The sequence below is a fragment of the Macrobrachium rosenbergii genome, chromosome 26 (genome assembly GCF_040412425.1).
Source record: "Macrobrachium rosenbergii isolate ZJJX-2024 chromosome 26, ASM4041242v1, whole genome shotgun sequence".
NCBI lineage: Eukaryota > Metazoa > Arthropoda > Malacostraca > Decapoda > Palaemonidae > Macrobrachium > Macrobrachium rosenbergii.
Genome location: NC_089766.1, coordinates 8,122,592 through 8,141,347, shown reverse-complemented (window position 1 = coordinate 8,141,347; position 18,756 = coordinate 8,122,592). Strand labels below are relative to the sequence as shown.

At 37.0% G+C, this 18,756-nt stretch overlaps 2 protein-coding genes across 5 annotated transcripts in view; one reads left to right on the top strand and one right to left on the bottom strand.

Moving 5' to 3' along the window:
- Nucleotides 1-18,756, bottom strand: part of ArgRS-m (arginyl-tRNA synthetase, mitochondrial) — a 187,876-nt gene that overhangs the window by 155,615 nt on the left and 13,505 nt on the right. The gene's annotated exons all lie outside the window — the stretch shown is intronic.
- Nucleotides 1,288-14,041, top strand: LOC136853000 (uncharacterized). The gene is made up of 2 exons (XM_067128121.1): nt 1,288-1,789; nt 8,437-14,041. Exons 1-2 carry the CDS (start codon nt 1,770-1,772, stop codon nt 9,113-9,115), a joined length of 699 nt encoding a protein of 232 aa, XP_066984222.1. The 5' UTR covers nt 1,288-1,769; the 3' UTR covers nt 9,116-14,041.

The window sequence follows — 18,756 nt, the reverse complement described above, 5'->3', positions numbered from 1 at the left end:
TTATATATATATATATAATATATATATATATATATATATATATATATATATATATATATATATATATATATATATATATATATATATATATATATATATATATATATATATATACACACACACACACACACACACAAAGCCAAATATATCTTGAAATATGAAATCCACCATTGCCTTGCGGAGTTCTTCTTAAGTCACTATCTAAATACTGCCCGTGACAATTCTTCCCAAGGGTTCCTCACGATCTTGCTAATATCTTTTAGTCCTACGAAATAGTTCCAGTTCGCTGAGCCATGGAACTGCATATGAAATATTCTCAGGAAAAGACCTCATTCCAAAATGGTTATCATTTTGATAATCGCTTCGAAATCAGCCTCTGGAAGAGTAGTATGCGTGTGGAATGGAATTTAATATAAAATTTAGGCCAATATAAAATTTAGGTCATTCAGCGCTGAATGAGAGTAAAGAAGGTTTGACAGGTGTAACAGGAGGAAAACCTCGCATTTGCACTATGAAACAACTGTTAGGAGAGACGGTGGGAAGCAAGGTGGAAGAAAGAGATGAACGGAGGTACAGTAAGAGGAATGAAAGGTGTTATAGCTAGGGGCCGAAAGGACACTGCAAAGAGCCTTAAGTAATGCCTACGGTGCAGTGCGTGAGGTGCACTGGTGGCGCTACCCTCCTACGGGGATTTCGGCGAGGCTCAATGGCGACTCGTAAGGGTAGGCCTATATTATAGTTTCCGTAGACATACAGTGAAATGCTGCATGACATGTCCGTAGAGTTTTTCAAGTCACATTATTATTATTATTATTATTATTATTATTAGATTTAAATCCAAATGAATTTCGTTGTATAAATACACTGGAAGATTTACTGAGTCGCCTTTCCGGAACCTAACCCGCCTTTATTATTGAGCAAGTTATGCAGAGCTGTCTGTATATCTAAAGCAAATTAAAATAAAATTATTATAATTATTTTTTGTCGTACTCTTTCGGGAGGAAAAGGCAAGGTCCAGCTGCCGCCGTAAAGCAGAGGCAACCAAAAAGAAATACAAAGAGAAAGAAAGAGAGAGAGAGAGAGAGAGAGAGAATCCGGGTTGCACCATCTTTCGTGATTTGACCTGCTGCTTAGTTTTATCTTAGATATAATTGTAAATGAGGATTTGGTATATAATCAACGTATAGCGGACTGTTTACTTTTAACCAATGAACTTATATTAAACCCGCCCCAAAATCTGTCCCATTATGTGGCATCACTGCGGCAGACTATTACGTCAACCAGACCAGACAACAGTCGGTTGCGACTAGCAACGACCCGCCGTTATTCATGGCGCATAAATAATTTACCGTAACAAATAGAAAAATATAATTAGGCCAGCTCTACTCAGCCGTGAATTGCCCATCCATGGGATCTACTTAATTCTACTCAACTGTTTGACGAACGCCGGTCATCAACAGCGTAGAAAATGTAGAAAAGGAGTAACCGGCATCTCTGATCTTGCATTGAGACTTCAGAGCTCGGGGCCCAGGCAAAGACACTCGACCGAGTTCAGCCAACACCTTGTCCCCGTGAGATCGCGAATAAAGTTCTTGTTGACATCGTAGCCTGCAAAGTTTTTAACTGCCATTAACCCCCCTTTTTAAAGTGCTCGTAAACGCCCCGGCGGAGTGACAAGAGCCCACCAACATCCCTTTCTTCAAAGGGCGCGGGCCCGAAGGCGGCGTCGATGGGACACCGTACGTCGAAGAGGCGAAGACACGACGACGATGGCCGAAAACCCAGAAACGTAAGTTTCGTCCTCTCTCGGCGTTTATCAATTTCTGGGACTTTCTGAGAATGTCCGTGAATAGTAAATATATAATTTTTAAATATACTTTCAAAAGAGAGGGTAGGCTGACCAAAACATGATAAACAGAAAAGTAAACATATGGCAATTGCGCCAAATGCCTTCAACAAACGGGGATGGAATATTTTTATTCATATATAATCAGGAACGGCCGTTTCACCGAAGAATTTCCAATGTGCACTTCACACTACAAGCAAAATTTGCAGACACCAGAGAAGCCATGTTGGTCACGTGACATGCCTCTAGATACAATACGTATGAAGTTAATCAGTGAATATGTAAAAAAAAAAAAAAAACTGCGATTAAAGAAATTAATGATAGTTACAAAAACTGACAAAATCTGCAATCATAACGATAGTTATTTTATTAATATGGATGTGATAATTGCAAGATAGTAAATTGAGGTAAATTTAATTAGCTCTCTCTCTCTCTCTCTACATAATACACACACACACATATATATATATATATATATATATATATATATATATATATATATATATATATATATATATATATATATATATATATATGTATATGTATATGTAAGTAGATAGATAAAGATTTACTCTGCATGGTAACTATAGCACTTTACTGTGGTGGGGCGGGGGAGAAGGGTAGTCTCCTGTAGGTAACCTTACAGAGTATTCAGCAAATAACAACAGTCCTGGATAGCTTTAATAAACATGTAAAGGAAATGCCACAATTTTATCTTATAACTGGAAACAGCCTTACAAACACCTAGCCGCCATATTGGACACGTGATTTATCCATATCAACATATACGTATGAGGAGAATCACTAATCATGTGACGAAGAGTTTATATTGATTGATATATATATATATATATATGCATAACTGAATCACGAAAATATGGAACGTGATGTGTGTATGTTTGTATATGTGTGTATATGTATGTACATATGTATGTATATATGTATGTATGTATGTGTATATATATATATATATATATATATATATATATATATATATATATATATATATATATATATATATATATATATATATATATATATATATATATATATGTATGTATAACTGAATCACGAAAATATGGAACGTGATGAATATATAAATAAAGATAAAATCCACGAAGGAAGCTGAAACACTGGAGTGCTGCAGAGGCCTTTTGATGCTAGGTTCTTTACTTAGAGTCTGCTAAGTAAAGGACCTGGCGTCCAGTCGAAAGGCCTGGATTTACAGCTTTATATATATATATATATATATATATATATATATATATATATATATATATATATATATATATATATATATATATATATATATATATATATATATATATATATATATATTATATATATTATATATGCATAGATAGATAGATAGATAATTGATAGATACAAAACAATGACACGTTATATATCACTTAAAATCACAGATGAAGAAATGACACACTGTGTGTAGGTCCTGACCGGTTTCGACTTTATTTCTTAGCCACTGACGAAGGACTGATACATAATACAAGAAATTCACAACACATATATGCTTGGGGTAACAATACAAAACTTTCTTTAAAATGTAAACATTTTATATATTTTTCTTTTGAAATCCTAGCATCAAGTTTATATACATGCCTGGAATGATGTTCACATTTTTAAAATAACTTTCTTTTATAAAGGCAGAATCAATGATAGTTATTTCCGTTGGCTTATTAGAATGACCTGTCTTTTTAGGCCTTGCCCAATTGATTGCATGATTGATTTCATTGTTCCACTTGGCATATCTTAAACATTTCTTATTCTGTTCCATTCTCTTTTCCATATTTCTTTTCCAGTTTGACCAATATTCAAGTTATATATAACAAGACTTCAGCAGAATTTGATATACATATCCTTGAGTATTGCAGGAAGAATTCTTTATGTGCATCAACTCCCAAAATTCTTTAGAAGACGAACGATATCTTTCATACGATTATTGTATGGTATTACAAGCATTTTTTTTTCAGTTATGTTTCTTATCTATTTTGATACAGTCTTTTCTTTGCCGCTTCTATTGCAGTGTCAAGTATCCATTCAGATTTCAATTTCCCGCCCGTATTCCTAACTTTATCTATTTCACCATCAATGTGTTAAGGACTACTGATACGATAAGTGATGCTCGTGAAAGACATAGTTGTGAACACTGTCGTCTTAGCGTTAATGCTTTGACCAGAGCAAAACTGCACGGCGGCAGAAATATTAGTAGTATATTTCAGCCCATTGCTAGTTCTATGTATTAGACAATCTATAAAGGGTAGGCCACCCATCTGTTCCGTTTCCATAGGAAATTTTATGGATGGTCCTAATTCATTTAACTTGTCAAAGAAGTTGTTTAGCCGTTTCCATAGGAGATTGAATGGGTGGTCCTAATTCATTTAACTTGTCAAAGAAGTTATTTAGCCGTTTCCATAGGAGATTGAATGGATGGTCCTAATTCATCTAACTTGTCAAAGAAGTTGTTTAGCCGTTTCCATAGGAGATTGAATGGATGGTCCTAATTCGTTTAACTTGTCACAGAAGTTATTTAGATTTTCGTTCCTCGGCGTTATACAAATTTCACCGTGTCAACATACTTGCACCATACAACATTGCGTGGAATGATTTTGTGTAATATTTTACCTTCATAAAATTCCATATACTCTACTAATTACTTAACACTGGAGATAAAGGGTTACCCTTTGCCATACCAAAATTTTGGGAGTACAATCTCCCACTGAAGTCAAACTTACACTCTCTTACAAATAACTTAATTCTATCAGAGTTTTTGGAAATCAAAAAATTCAGCTCATACCTGAGAGTGTGACGAAAATGACAAGAATATACACGTGAAAATTGAAAAAAATACACATGAAAAATTACAATAATATACACATGGAATATGACAAAAACATACATATGAAAAATGACAAAAATACATATGAAAAATGACACTAATTTACACATAGAAAATGACAAAAATATACACATGAAAATTGAAAAAAATATACACATAGAATATGATTACACATGAAAATTTACAAAAATACAAATGACAAATGACACTAATATACACATGAAAATTGAAAAAATATACACATGGAATATGACAAGAACATACACATGAAAACTGACAAAAATGTATATACACATGAAAACAGACACTTTATACATGGAAAATGACAAAAAAATATACACACCAAAATGACAAAAATACACACGAGAAATGACAAAACCATACACACGAAAAATGACAAAAATATACACATGAAAAGTGACAATAGCATACACATGGAAAATGACAATAACATACACGTGGAAAATGACAAAAAATATACATATGAAAATGACAAAAATACACACATGAGAAACGACAAAAATATACACATGAAGACATCGAAAAAATGGATGGTCTTTTTAGTGGAGAAAATACGTACAAAGAATTGATTAAAACTCTAGACAATGTGAACTTGCAAGAGCAAACAGAAAGCGATATTGAAAAGATGAAAACCTGATAAAAAAAAAAGGTTTGAGACCTCTCCATCGGTACCATACATGTATGGAACTAGTACGGAACTATATAAACTCGCAAAACAAATGTTCCTGCTAGGCCAATGACAAGTTCAGCTGGTTACACATCTGACATTCTGGCAAAGTACCCAGCAAACACTTTTAACCCATTGGCTGGTACCATCTCTGATGCTAATACATGGCATAATGTTGACTTGATAAGTCAACTAAACAGTGTACAGATTAATATAGTGAATCTAGGCTGGATGTCCGATTTTCCAAAAAACAATTCAACAGACTTAATTAAATTATGTGTAAACAAAAATGTAAATTTGGTCTCAAAAGGGAAATAAAAAAAAATGTGGCAGGGCAATGGGTAACCCCCTCATCCCCAGTAATTCGTATATGGTATTTTTTTTAAGTAAAATATAAAAAAAAAATTCCAAGCAATGTAGTATGGTTCCGGTATGCTGACGATCCAATTTGCATATGACCAAGGAACGAAAATCTAAATGACTTCGTTGACAAATGAATTAGTACCATCAATTCAATTTACTATGGAAATGGAAAAAGATGGCTGCTTACCCTTTTTGAATCGTCTAATCAACAGTAGTAGTAGTAAGGGGTTTAAATACAGTGTCTACATAAACTTACTAATATCTCTGCCTACGTGCAGTTTTATTCTGGTCAAAGCAATAAGGTTAAGAAAACAGTGTTCACCTCTTTGTCTTTAAGAGCATTACGTATATGTAGTCCCGAACATATTGATGATGAAATAGATAAGATTAGGAATACAGGCGAGAAACTGAATTATCCTGAATCCGTGCTAGACAGTGCAGTTTATTGTCGAGTCATAACCACATTGTAACGAGAAATGCATTTCTATCACCAGAAATAAATTCCTCTGATTCTTCATTGGCCAGTCGGAGAATCGCACGCGGGCCCAGCAGAGTGCTAGCCGAGAACGATACCAACCCGTCCAATGAGCTGCTTGTCCTACCATATATTACTAATATGAAAGATATCCCCATCTTCTTCAGAATTTTGGAGTTAATGCAGCATTTCAGAACAATGAAACACTTGAAGAATTCTTCCTACACTGCTGAAGGATGTATATATCAAATTCCATGTGAGTCTTGTGGTAACACTGATATTGGTCAAACCGGAAAAACATTGGAAAAAAGAATGGAACAGTATAAGAAATAGGAAATGTGTAAGATATGCACAGGTGGACAGTGGATTTTTGTGTATGCCAGTGGAAACAAACAAACAAACAATTATACAAAGGCAAAGCAGATAGCTTATTCAAATAATACTCTGGAAAGAAAGGTCAATGATTCTATTTTTACAAAAGAAAGTTATTGTAAAATATGAAATATGAACATCATTCCAGGTATGTATAAGCTTGATGCTAGAATAAAAAAAAAAATATGTAAAATGTTTAAATTTTAAAGAAAGTACTAGTTATGCATGGAAAAGGGATTATAATAATATTTGTAAACATCGTACATGACCCAAGCACAAATGAGGTTGGCCGCTCCTCCCCCTAAATTCCCTAAAACCTATTAGTTGCGGATTTTCAATTTCCAACGGTTTTGGATGTTTGTTTGTATTGTCTCCCCCCCCCGCCCCTGTGTTGTGAATTTCTTGTATTATGTAGCAAGCCTTGGCCAGTGGCTTAGAAATAAAGTCAAAACCAGTCAGGACCTACTCCCAGTGTGTTACTTCTTCACCTGTGGTCTTAAGATATATATATATATATATATATATATATATATATATATATATATATATATATATATATATATATATATATATATATATATATATATATATATATATATATATATATATATATATATATACATACATACATATATATACATATATATTATATATATATATATATATATATATATATATATATATATATATATATATATATATATATATATATATATATATATATATATATATATATGTGTGTGCGTGCGTGAAAAATGATTTGTATAGAAATTCTGGTTTGTGATGTAACATAATCTGCTGGTTGTTTGTACGTCTTTGTGATCAGAGAGTAACGAACAGATAGATACTGCCGAGTCGTCGAACGCCATACGATCGTTGGGGTTTGGTGTGGGCAATTCAAATGAGTGCCATACATCGAAGACCCTTATTGGTTCCTTTCGATTATAGGAAACCAATCAGCTGAGGTCTATGACCTAAGCCAGTTCAGTTTGAAACATTAATCAGTAAGGGTTTAGCGGTCGACGGGTTAGGTTAGCAAGTGCGTCTGGAGGACAGTCATGGCACGTGCCACCTCAGAGTATCATCCGATTATAATTGCATAATTAAGCAGCGTAATATTAGTACCACGGCCCTGTGTAACTTTTAAGGAAAATAAACGTGTTTTATTTGTACTGGTAGAACCTATATATGACCGAAAATCAGGTCATAGACACACACACACACTATATATATATATACATATATATATATATATATATATATATATATATATATATATATATATATATATATATATATATATATATATTTTTATACATGCATATATATATGTATATAGGACATATATATAAAGGGAGTTCTCCAGGAAATAAGAAACATCAGTCGCTACAATATTCATACTTTAACTGCTGAATCATTGATAAGCCCCCTGTATATAATGATTAAAACTACTACAACAACAGAACCAACACTATGAGTATAAGACTACCTCGTCCTTTCATTCACTCCCCAAATCTATATCTTCAGGTTACTGTTGATCCACAAACAAAAATTTTGAACAGCAACTAGAAATACATAAAAACAACACTCCTACGAAGTAAGCACATTCCTTCCGAGCGTAAAAGCCAACGGTTTCCCTTTCATAAAATTTAATTTTTCGTAATTTGTAATGGCAGCAGCGTGGCATACTCTAGCTCTGTATGACAGATCACTGATTGCATCCTTCTCATATTTTTGAACCACAACTACCGTTCAGCCATCATTAAAAAAAACTTCATAAACTTAAATTACATTGGCATTTTCACTGACTCAGCCATATTTCTTCTTCCTTCCAGGGACGGTGGCCCACCAAGCCCCGAAATCATTGGTCAATTTACCAATAACCAAGACACAGAAATCGAGCAATTAATTTTGGGCATTCTGGACGGTTCTGAGATCTCAGACGATCCACTCGATCTGAGCTACTTATCGTCTGGGGATCCGGAACTTGATAGTCTTGTGACCCTTCTTCAACATGCTGCCAACGGTACAGGACCAATGCAACACGACACTCCATCACACCACACTGATCCAACACAAGTGAGACGCACAGAACCAGGAGAACCTCAGTCCAATGCTACGTCTGCACAGCAAGTGCCTGGCAATGGCAATTCTGAAGTCCAGTCAACAACAGACGAGAACAGTGGTGAGGAGGAGAGAGATGCAAGTGGAGACCAATCATCTGGAACAGCATCTTCAACCCCGTCCCTAAAGCGAAAGAGAGAAGATGATGATCCCGACCATCAGGTGGAAGGTACGTCTGCTACAGCAGGCACCACAGGTGAGACATCATTTGCCAATTTGCTCTCCCCACATTACACTGTTTTTGGTGACGATGCAAACAACAATCAAGACGAAAGTCAAGGATTGAATCAAGGACACTGCCTTGATCAAGACGCGAACACTCGAGGACCCAAGAGACCCCGCAGAGACGGATCCCCCAAACCAACTTTCCATTCAGATAAACCAAATTAGGTGACTTGGGTCACACAATAAGGCGTAGGGACTGGCGACCCCACCGCCCGCTACTTGTAAGGTAGCGCAGTCAGCTAGGTGTTCCCTTCACCTTGAGAAGGACCATTCTGGACTGCATGGGCAGTGATGCCGGGGGTGGCAATGCTTCAGCTCATATACTGCATAATCATAACAGTACATTTACTGCAGTATTGTAACTCCTGGCATCTTTGCCCCTGCTCCTCTGGATGCTCAGAGGTGCTTGACTAGCTGAGGGTGATCAGTTAGCCTAGCATTTCCAGGCAATCAGAGGAACCCTCGGTCCCATCTCAGAAAAAAAAAAAAAAAAGGGGTTTGTGTAAGAGGACGTCATTCCGCTTCGCTAGAAAAGAAAACATGACAAAGTAACCTTCCCCGCGTTCAAATGCATTCTGAATATCTGATTCCTATGATCCTTACTGCTGTAAATTTATGCCTACACTCATAACATTTCCCACTCAAGTATCAGTTTACAAACTAAACGTTGCTATGTTTAGGCAGCTTGGCTGTTCAATGCCAATTTTGGTTTCAGCAACAATCAGGACCAAACCAAGAACGAAATTACCAATTCATAATTAGACAAACAAACATAAGACTTTTTTCATCACCAACTGAAATAAAATAGCAAACTATCTTAGCACCCATGCCCAAGGAACAATGACAACCCATTCTGCAAAGTTTATTCTTTGTAAAATGTGTGTAATAATAATATTGATATATCTAATGTTGCAAACAACCCTGGGGCAAAGTTGCTTTTCTCAACTAAGCTTAAATACCACAGCAATGAGGGTAAGCTTTGAAAGCAACTTGACCCCCTGTATTCTTCATAAATAATACACTACGTTCCCATTAGCAACCCTGAGTTAACATTGATAAACTACAATGATCCATGGTATTCTATTAAGTACAGTACACACTTTCAGTGAAGTCAATCTCTGATTGATTTAGGTGATCTGACATCACACCCACCATGGTCACCAGTTTCAAAAGAGCCAATAATAAAAGCAACCACCATCTCGATGTAATAGATACAGGTTTATTAACAATAGTCTGAAATAGCATCCGACGAAAACAAAAGGATAAGCCTAAGACTAAAAATCAATGACAATTTGACTAACTGTAAACTTTCAAACAGTAAAACAAGATAAAATGCTGTACTTTATCTTGCTGTACCTTGGCCAACACACATAATACAAACAACAGACTATGGAGTTTAGGATTTGTTGTTCCTTGGGCTTGAGGCTTTGGGGCTTGCTACACAATCTAGTTTTAAGGCTCACTCAAGGATCACTCGAATATCATATCAAATACATTAGGCACCGATCGTTTACACTGGTTCAGTTTTTAAAAGTTGGATTATCGTGACGCCACTACTCTCTGAATTAGGAAACTGCCTCTACCTCTGGAACTGAAGTTCCAATTTGCACTTGTACTGTTTCATTTCAATGTGATCTTATTAGCATCAAGCGGTATTGTCAAGCAAGGGGCCATCATATATACAAAATGACCCAGGCTGGGTACCTTAACACTTTATACTGACAAGTGAGGGGCCATCTTATATACAAAATGACCCAGGCTGGGTACCTTAACACTTTATACTGAAACAGAGTCAGGTGGGCCACCCTGACACTCCTACTGAAATATTCTAGGCTGCAGATATCACTATTAACATAATTAAATTGTGCATGCCTTAAATATAAATCCATAAAATCATGACGCTACCAATGTGGTTTGACCGTCGAATGGAGTCGTTGGAAGGTACTGTGTTGAGGGATCGAGACCCGGCGGTACCGATCCATTCGTCACTTACAAAATCTCCTTCGGTGATAATTCCCCATCAGGGATATTCCCAAAGTAATGTGAATTGGATATTAAACGACATTTGTTGCTTCATGATTCTACATAAATCACGGTGTGATAAAAATTTCATAAATCCATACATAAGCCAGCATATAGAACTGTATTCATCAGTGCTTACAATTATCATCATTATTATTTTCAAGTTATTTATTTATGTTAAAATTATAAATATATTTCTGTATTGTTTAAATTTGTGGCGGTTCGTCACCAGAAGGTAACAGGCCACTTTTGGCCTGTGGACATGGGACTGGACAGTAGTGCAGTATCTATGGCCTCACCTTCCTGCCACCCAACATACTCTTGCAGGCTCAGAAATAATTTTCAAAGCTCGATATGGTGAAAACAATGTAAATATTGTGAGTGTAAGTATGAGGATACTGTTTAGCCTTTTATACAGCTTTTTACTAAATATTAACTTAGCAGCAATTACGAATTAAAATTTGGAATAAATTATTTGGCCTCATACATCAAATTCTCGAGAATATGCTGGTGATTTCAGGTTCTGGAGAAAGTGCATTATGAGAAGAGACAAGGAAGTTACTGCAAATTTACAGTAACTTCCAAATGTTATACAGAGCAGTGACCAATTCATCTTGTCTGAGTCAGTGGAGGGGAGGGAGGGAAGGTGTGGGGGGCTGTAGACCCTCACTGCTGAACTCTGGCTCAGCTGCCAGCCTCAGCAGCCAGTTACAAAACTATCCCCCACAATCAAGCATTTACTTATCAATATTTTTCTGTCCTCTATACCTGCTCTTAAAGTGGTCAATTTCTGAGACTGAATCAGTCTTATTACGAGTTCCTGTGAGTCCCTTTACATTAAAACAATGACCTTTTGAAGTGACCAACAGATCAGCATAGCTTCGGCCCTAGCAATTAACAGAATCAAATTGGCCTTGCTAATCCACTAAAAAGAACTCAATAATGAACTAAATATGGCACTTAAATTCTGGCTTTGCTCTCTATCAAGAGCTCAGGGTCATCCTCCACTAGCCTGACAGACCCAGCATGGTAATCATGTAAACCACCCTAGTAATGAACAGGCTCATCATGCTAATGAAGCCATTAACAGACTGATAACTAGCTTTGTCACACAAGGACATAAAGACAAATGATCAGAGTAAAATCTTACTAAGACAAAACAGTGACAGGTAAATCCATGTCTGCATTGTGGAGGGGGAGTTATAGCTTGTGTGACTGGGTGCTGAAGCTGGCATCTGAGTCAGATTTCAGCATGAGGATGACCTTTCTTTCCTTGTCTGTCACACAGACAGTATCCCCATCTTCTCCGGGAGCCTGGAAGATCACAAAAGCAGGCCAGAGCCATCTTTTCCCTATTCTGTGATAATGGACTGGCAGCCTGTCCTGACAAATGGGTCACCAAGGCCTTCACATCTTAATTCCTGGGTAATCAAATCTCGGTAAACCACGTCTCTCTCTTGCCCTCCAAGGTGTTAGCTGTCAGATAATGACCCACTCAAACTTCCATAAAAGACCTACAGGAATTCACAGACTTGTAAACTACTACCACCGACTGCTGCCAAATATCGCACAAATCATGGACCCCTCTATGACACCCTCAATGGATACACCAAGCCCCTAACCTTGGGCCCAGCCAAACAAGATGTCTTTAAAGCCACCAAACATACCTTGATAACCACCACCAATCTGGTATTCCCAATCCTCAGGCCAAACTCATGCTCACAATGGACACAAGCAATGTTCCTATGGGCGTCATAATAGAACAAACAGTGAACGGGTAGCCTCAAACTCTTGGATTCCTCGGCAGAAAGCCAAACCCAGCAGAGAGGAAATTCTTGCTATATACCTAAGCATCTGCAGTTCAGGCACACCTTTTACCATCCTAACAGACGACTAACCACTTGTCAATGCCCTTACCAAGAACCAAGACGAATATTCAATCCATCAGCAATGCCAGCTCTTGGTCATCATGAAATTCCCCAGCAGAATACCTGAGTCTACCCTCAGCAGAAAATCCCAGTGGTAGACACACTATCCAGAACAGAAATAGAGTCCAGTTGGATTTGCCCATCCCTCCACAAGGGAAACAGCCAAACTGGTAACACAAGATTTAATTTGGCACAGAGCCAATAGGAGTGTGAAAACATGGGCCAAAGAATATCTCAAGCGCCAAACAAGCAAAAGAACCTGCCACACAGAAATAGATGTCAGGTAATTTCTACATCTCAATGGTGTTTTGGCCACCTCCATGTCATCATAGTAGACCACTACCCTCTTCGTATGACTCCAGAGACATCTTCACAGCTTCAGAACACTCCATGCAATGGCTAAAAACAATATTAATGTCACAAGCAACATCATACACCAGTGATCAGCCACTTTGGTGCACATGATGATGTAACCTTCACCTCTAAGATATAGACCACCCTGGCTAAATTATTTGGGTCAAGGATCCACCACACCACCAACTAAACCCACCACTCCCTCAAAGTTTCCAAGGTGGAAGTCACAACTCCCTTGCATCCTCCTCTCCTGCAGAAATGATTCAGTATTCACAAGTGCTCTATGGTCCAAGAGATTTTCTCTCCCCCTCCCCCAGCCAATGTACAACCCAAAGAATGACTCTCAAGACTTCCCTAGATCGTTGGAAGGTACTGTCCTTGCATGCAAACCTGAAGGGACAAACAGAAACTAGGAATAAGACTGATTTATTCTAGAAATCGACCTCTCCTGACAGGGCACTGAGGATGGAGAAAGAGCACCAGATAAATTCACTCATATTAAATTCAATTCACAGTTACTATGCAATATTTCCCCCACGTGCCAAACAGCACACTAGTCCCACCTCCTACCTTATCCCCTCCCTCCATCTTGGCGACCTGGGCAGCACGTATAATTTGTATTACGACTGTTACTGGCTGCTCTAGGAGCGAGGGTCTGTAGCAACAAACGTTAACAGAAACCCTCCTTACATCGCACCTTCTCTAAAACTTGAAAATACCACAGCAAGTGATGTGAACAAACTTTCCATATCTTGAGTTACTTATGAGCTAAGCCAACGAATATGAATATTCTCTGAGCCTACAAGACTGATGTTGGACCTGCCTCCCTTTAGCAGACAATAAGATGCGTCGTTACAAAAGAACTTAGGAATTGTGTCAATCCTGAGTTCAAACTGAAGTGATATGCACTATTTAAACTAAAGTCAGGACTTGGCCAATTAACCTAATGGCCATCCAGTTCAGTGCTCCTCTTTTTCTGTAAACTGTAATGCTTTTGTTCAAAGTGGCAGGGAAATTTTCCAGTTACTAAAACCCAATTTAGTTGAGACATGAAATCTAAGCTTTCTCGAAACGTTAGGTCCATGAATAATTTCCCTAAATACGTTTGTTTTGGTGTGTACATATTTTCGTTAAAACACTTCTTCATCTTAATCAACTTGTGTCATTCTAGTATTTTGTCTCAGTGAGTTATGATGTATTTCAACTTTCAAATTCACTACATAATCTTGCAAAAAAAAAAAAAAAACTTGCAAAAAAAAAAAAAAAAAAAAAAAAAAAAAAAAAAAACTCGACGGTGCCTTTGAAACAGAAAGAAAAGAGGCTTGTGGGACTTCATCCACGCATCTGGGTTGAAAGAGGTTATTCACTTCCCCATTTGAGATATGACAGCTTTCGGTGACGAAGTTGCATCTACCTACATTTCAAAGAGAGTGAATCTGAACATCGAAGAGTGAGCCCTAACACATATTCAGAATGCATTTGAACGCGGTGAAGGACCCTTCCGTAGGATTGTACCGTGACGTGGTGGAAGGGCTTGCGTGCCTTGTAAAACTCAGGGGCTTAAACCACCGGTGCCTTAACTAGTGACTCCAGTTGAAAAGACCGGAAGGCCTTTTGGTGCTTCGGGAAATATTTACCGGCTGTCAACGGACCCTGATGGCGTTGCCAGGAAGACCTCTTTTCTGGCAACACTGGAATATAGTGATAATACGCACACCCTAAAATCTTACCTGGTCGCATAATCAGTTAGATTCTTCCATTGACATGTGTTTCACGAAGCACCATTGGGGACACCGAAGGTGGAGAGGTCCTTTGTTTATAGGTCAGACAAAAACAATCCACATCTTACCTGGAAAAGTGAAGAAAAAATATTCCTTGTTAATTTCTTAAAAGGTTAGGGAAACAGTCAAATACTGTTTTATATATATAATGTAAGAAAAAGTGTAAATATTTTCTTGCCCTTCGTCTGAAGTCAAAGGAAAAAAATCAATGTTATGAAGTTGTCTCTCCCGCGTAAATACATTATTGTTTTTGCTAATTGTAAGACAAGGCAGCGAAAGTATGTATTCAGATTTATATTTAGTATAACTTAGGAGATAAACAACAGTTTCCAATCTCGTTAGGTGACGAGAAAATGACAGGAGAGGGTTTGTAGTGTATATTTTCAAAACTGACATGTGCATGATTTAATCTGAGAAATCTGTTCAGTAATGTGTACTGAATTCTAGTTGTAGGCATTTATTGTGGCTACCTCATAATAAAAGCAATGTATATTGCGCTGCTTGGCAATCCATCTGTGATATTTTGCTGTGGTATCCTTCCACAAGTCTGTGATATTTTGCTGTGTGGTATCCTTCCACAGTAGACCGAGTCTGTGATATCACTGTGATCTCAGCTTCGTGTGCCCCGGAATAGCTTCTGGGGGTCCAGCTGCTCACTGAACTCATTTCATGAAATCATGGAATCATTTGCTGTGTCTCGTTTTATGAAATCGTGGATTCGTTTACTCACATTTCGTTTCATGAAATCACGAATTTGTTTACTCACATTTCGTTTTATGAAATCGTGGATTCGTTTACTCACATTTCGTTTCATGAAATCGTGAATTCGTTTACTCACATTTCGTTTTATGAAATCGTGAATTCGTTTACTCACATTTCGTTTCATGAAATCACGTATTCATTTACTCACATTTTACTTCATGAAAGCATGAATTCGTTTACAATCACATTTCGTTTTATGAAATCACGAATTCATTTACTTGCATTTCGTTTTTATGAAATCATGAATTCGTTTACTCACATTTCGTTCCATGCAATCACTCACATTTCGTTTTATGAAATCATATTAATTCACTCACATTTCTTTTCATGAAATCACGAATTCATTTACAATCACATTTCGTTTCATGACATCATGAATTCGTTTACTTGCATTACGTTTCATGAAATCACGAATTCGTTTACTCATTTCGTTTCATGATATCACAAACTGATTCACTCACATTTCGTTTCATGAAATCACGAATTTGTTTACTCACATTTCGTTTTATGAAATCGTGGATTCGTTTACTCACATTTCGTTTCATGAAATCTTGAATTCGTTTACTCACATTTCGTTTTATGAAATCGTGAATTCGTTTACTCACATTTCGTTTCATGAAATCACGTATTCATTTACTCACATTTTACTTCATGAAAGCATGAATTCGTTTACAATCACATTTCGTTTTATGAAATCACGAATTCATTTACTTGCATTTGGTTTTTATGAAATCATGAATTCGTTTACTCACATTTCGTTCCATGCAATCACTCACATTTCGTTTTATGAAATCATATTCATTCACTCACATTTCTTTTCATGAAATCACGAATTCATTTACAATCACATTTCGTTTCATGACATCATGAATTCGTTTACTTGCATTACGTTTCATGAAATCACGAATTCGTTTACTCATTTCGTTTCATGAAATCACAAACTGATTCACTCACATTTCGTTTCATGAAATCACTGGATTTCGCATCTTAAATCAACTAACTTTCAAAACTTCATGACGGCTGATCTCGTGAAATCAAAGATGGTCTTTCCCAACGGTTGGTTCATTAGGCCTAGAATTCGTTATAGTACTGTCCACTCGTATGCTGCTTGCATGCAGTGTAATGTAATGTAATGCATGTAATATAATGTAATTTAATGCATTGTTTTCTACTGTTTGTACCCCAGCCAGACAGTGCTTGCGTGCAAAAGGTTCTTATCAGTAAGAAAGCCATTTCCTGTAACTGGCGTGTGATAGCGATAACAAGTGTTCCGTAATATGCAATTATTAAGGACAACCCTGTACCTTTCAAAATGAAATTTATTTATTCTTGGGTTTACTAAGATAGTGTAAGTACAATTGTACATTATAAATACTATTTTTTTTTTTACTCTAGCTAGTAAAAATATATTATTCACTTTCATCAAAGGTGCTAAGAACTGTCTGCCTAGAATATATGCTAGCAAATATTGACGCACAAAATGTATCTTGTGTACAAAAGATATCACAAAGAATTTTTTTTGTAATTTTCATTCATCAATAAATATCATTGTTATTTTTTTATTACAGGTCGACTTTATATATATTTTGTATGTTTTTTTACAAGAAGCTTTTCTGGTGTAATAAACTGCCGAACATGACTGTCAATATAAAAATACAAAACTAAGCCATGGTTCTTTTATTTGTAACCTAGGTGATAGTGAGTGGTCTGCTGCAGAAACACACTGATACAAATACTGTGTAGAAGCTCTCTCTCTCTCTCTCTCTCTCTCTCTTTTCTTTCAAGTTGAAGGCTCTATCTCCTAGCTTCTTTCATCGACACCCGGCTGTTCTCAGACACGTCAAACCAAATTTCATTTCCTCTTCCTTCGATAAAGCCAATCGTCTTCCATGTATAACTTCTTAAATGGCTCATTCTCCGTTAGACAAATCTCTCATTAATAACCTGATCTTCTTTCTCCTCTTTTACTGAAACTGACTTTCTACCAGTTCAGTCATTACTCTTCTATCTCTAGTCTGATTTTGTAACACTGTTACTGAGTACACGATATCTTTCCCTCTATAGCCTACCATCAAGAGTGTTCCACCTGTTTTAAGGGATACCTTGACGAGGAAATACATCAATTATCTTTCTATTTTCTTTACTTCAATTCCCCTGAACTTCTATTATCTACACATATAGGTCTAACCCTTGCCCAACTTTTTTTTTTATTCCAGTCGCCTGGTCATATGGGTTGGCAATAAAGAGTCATTATTATTATTAACATGATGAACCCTATTCATATGGAACAAGCTTACACAGGCCATTGACTTGAAATTCAGGCTTCCAAAGAGTATGGTGCTCATTAGGAAGAGAAGGCAAAGGGAAATACAGAAAGAAGAGATCTCACTTATTAAAAAGAAAAAAAATAAATTAATAAATGGATAAAAATGTATTAAAATGCAAGGAGAACAGCATTAGGGTAGCAATGCATTGCACCTTCACTTGAACTTTTAAAGTTCCAATTGCACAACAACCTCTGGGGGACTGTTCCACAGCCCAACGGTGTGAGGAATAAAGAGACCTCTGGAAATGAGAAGTTCGACAGCGAGGCACCTTTAGTCGGCATAGGTATTAATCCGGTATGTATCCACCTACGCGACACCTCTGATGAGATGCTAGTACTAAACATGGCGGTAGCTCAATGGGGCGCCGTGCTTAGTACTAGCCCCCCCTGGGATCAAAGTATTATATACAACCATTTCTATATATCAATAAACAATATCTTTGATCCCCGAGGGGTTAGTACTAAGCATGGCGCCCCACTGAGCTTTCACCATGTTTAGTACTAGCACCCCATCAAGAGGTGACGCGTAGGAGGATGCATACCGGGTTAATGCCGCGTGCATATTGGTGCTGCTGTTCAGCAAATCTGGTTTATAGGGTTTATAGAGTTCCACACCAGGCCTCTTATTCCCTC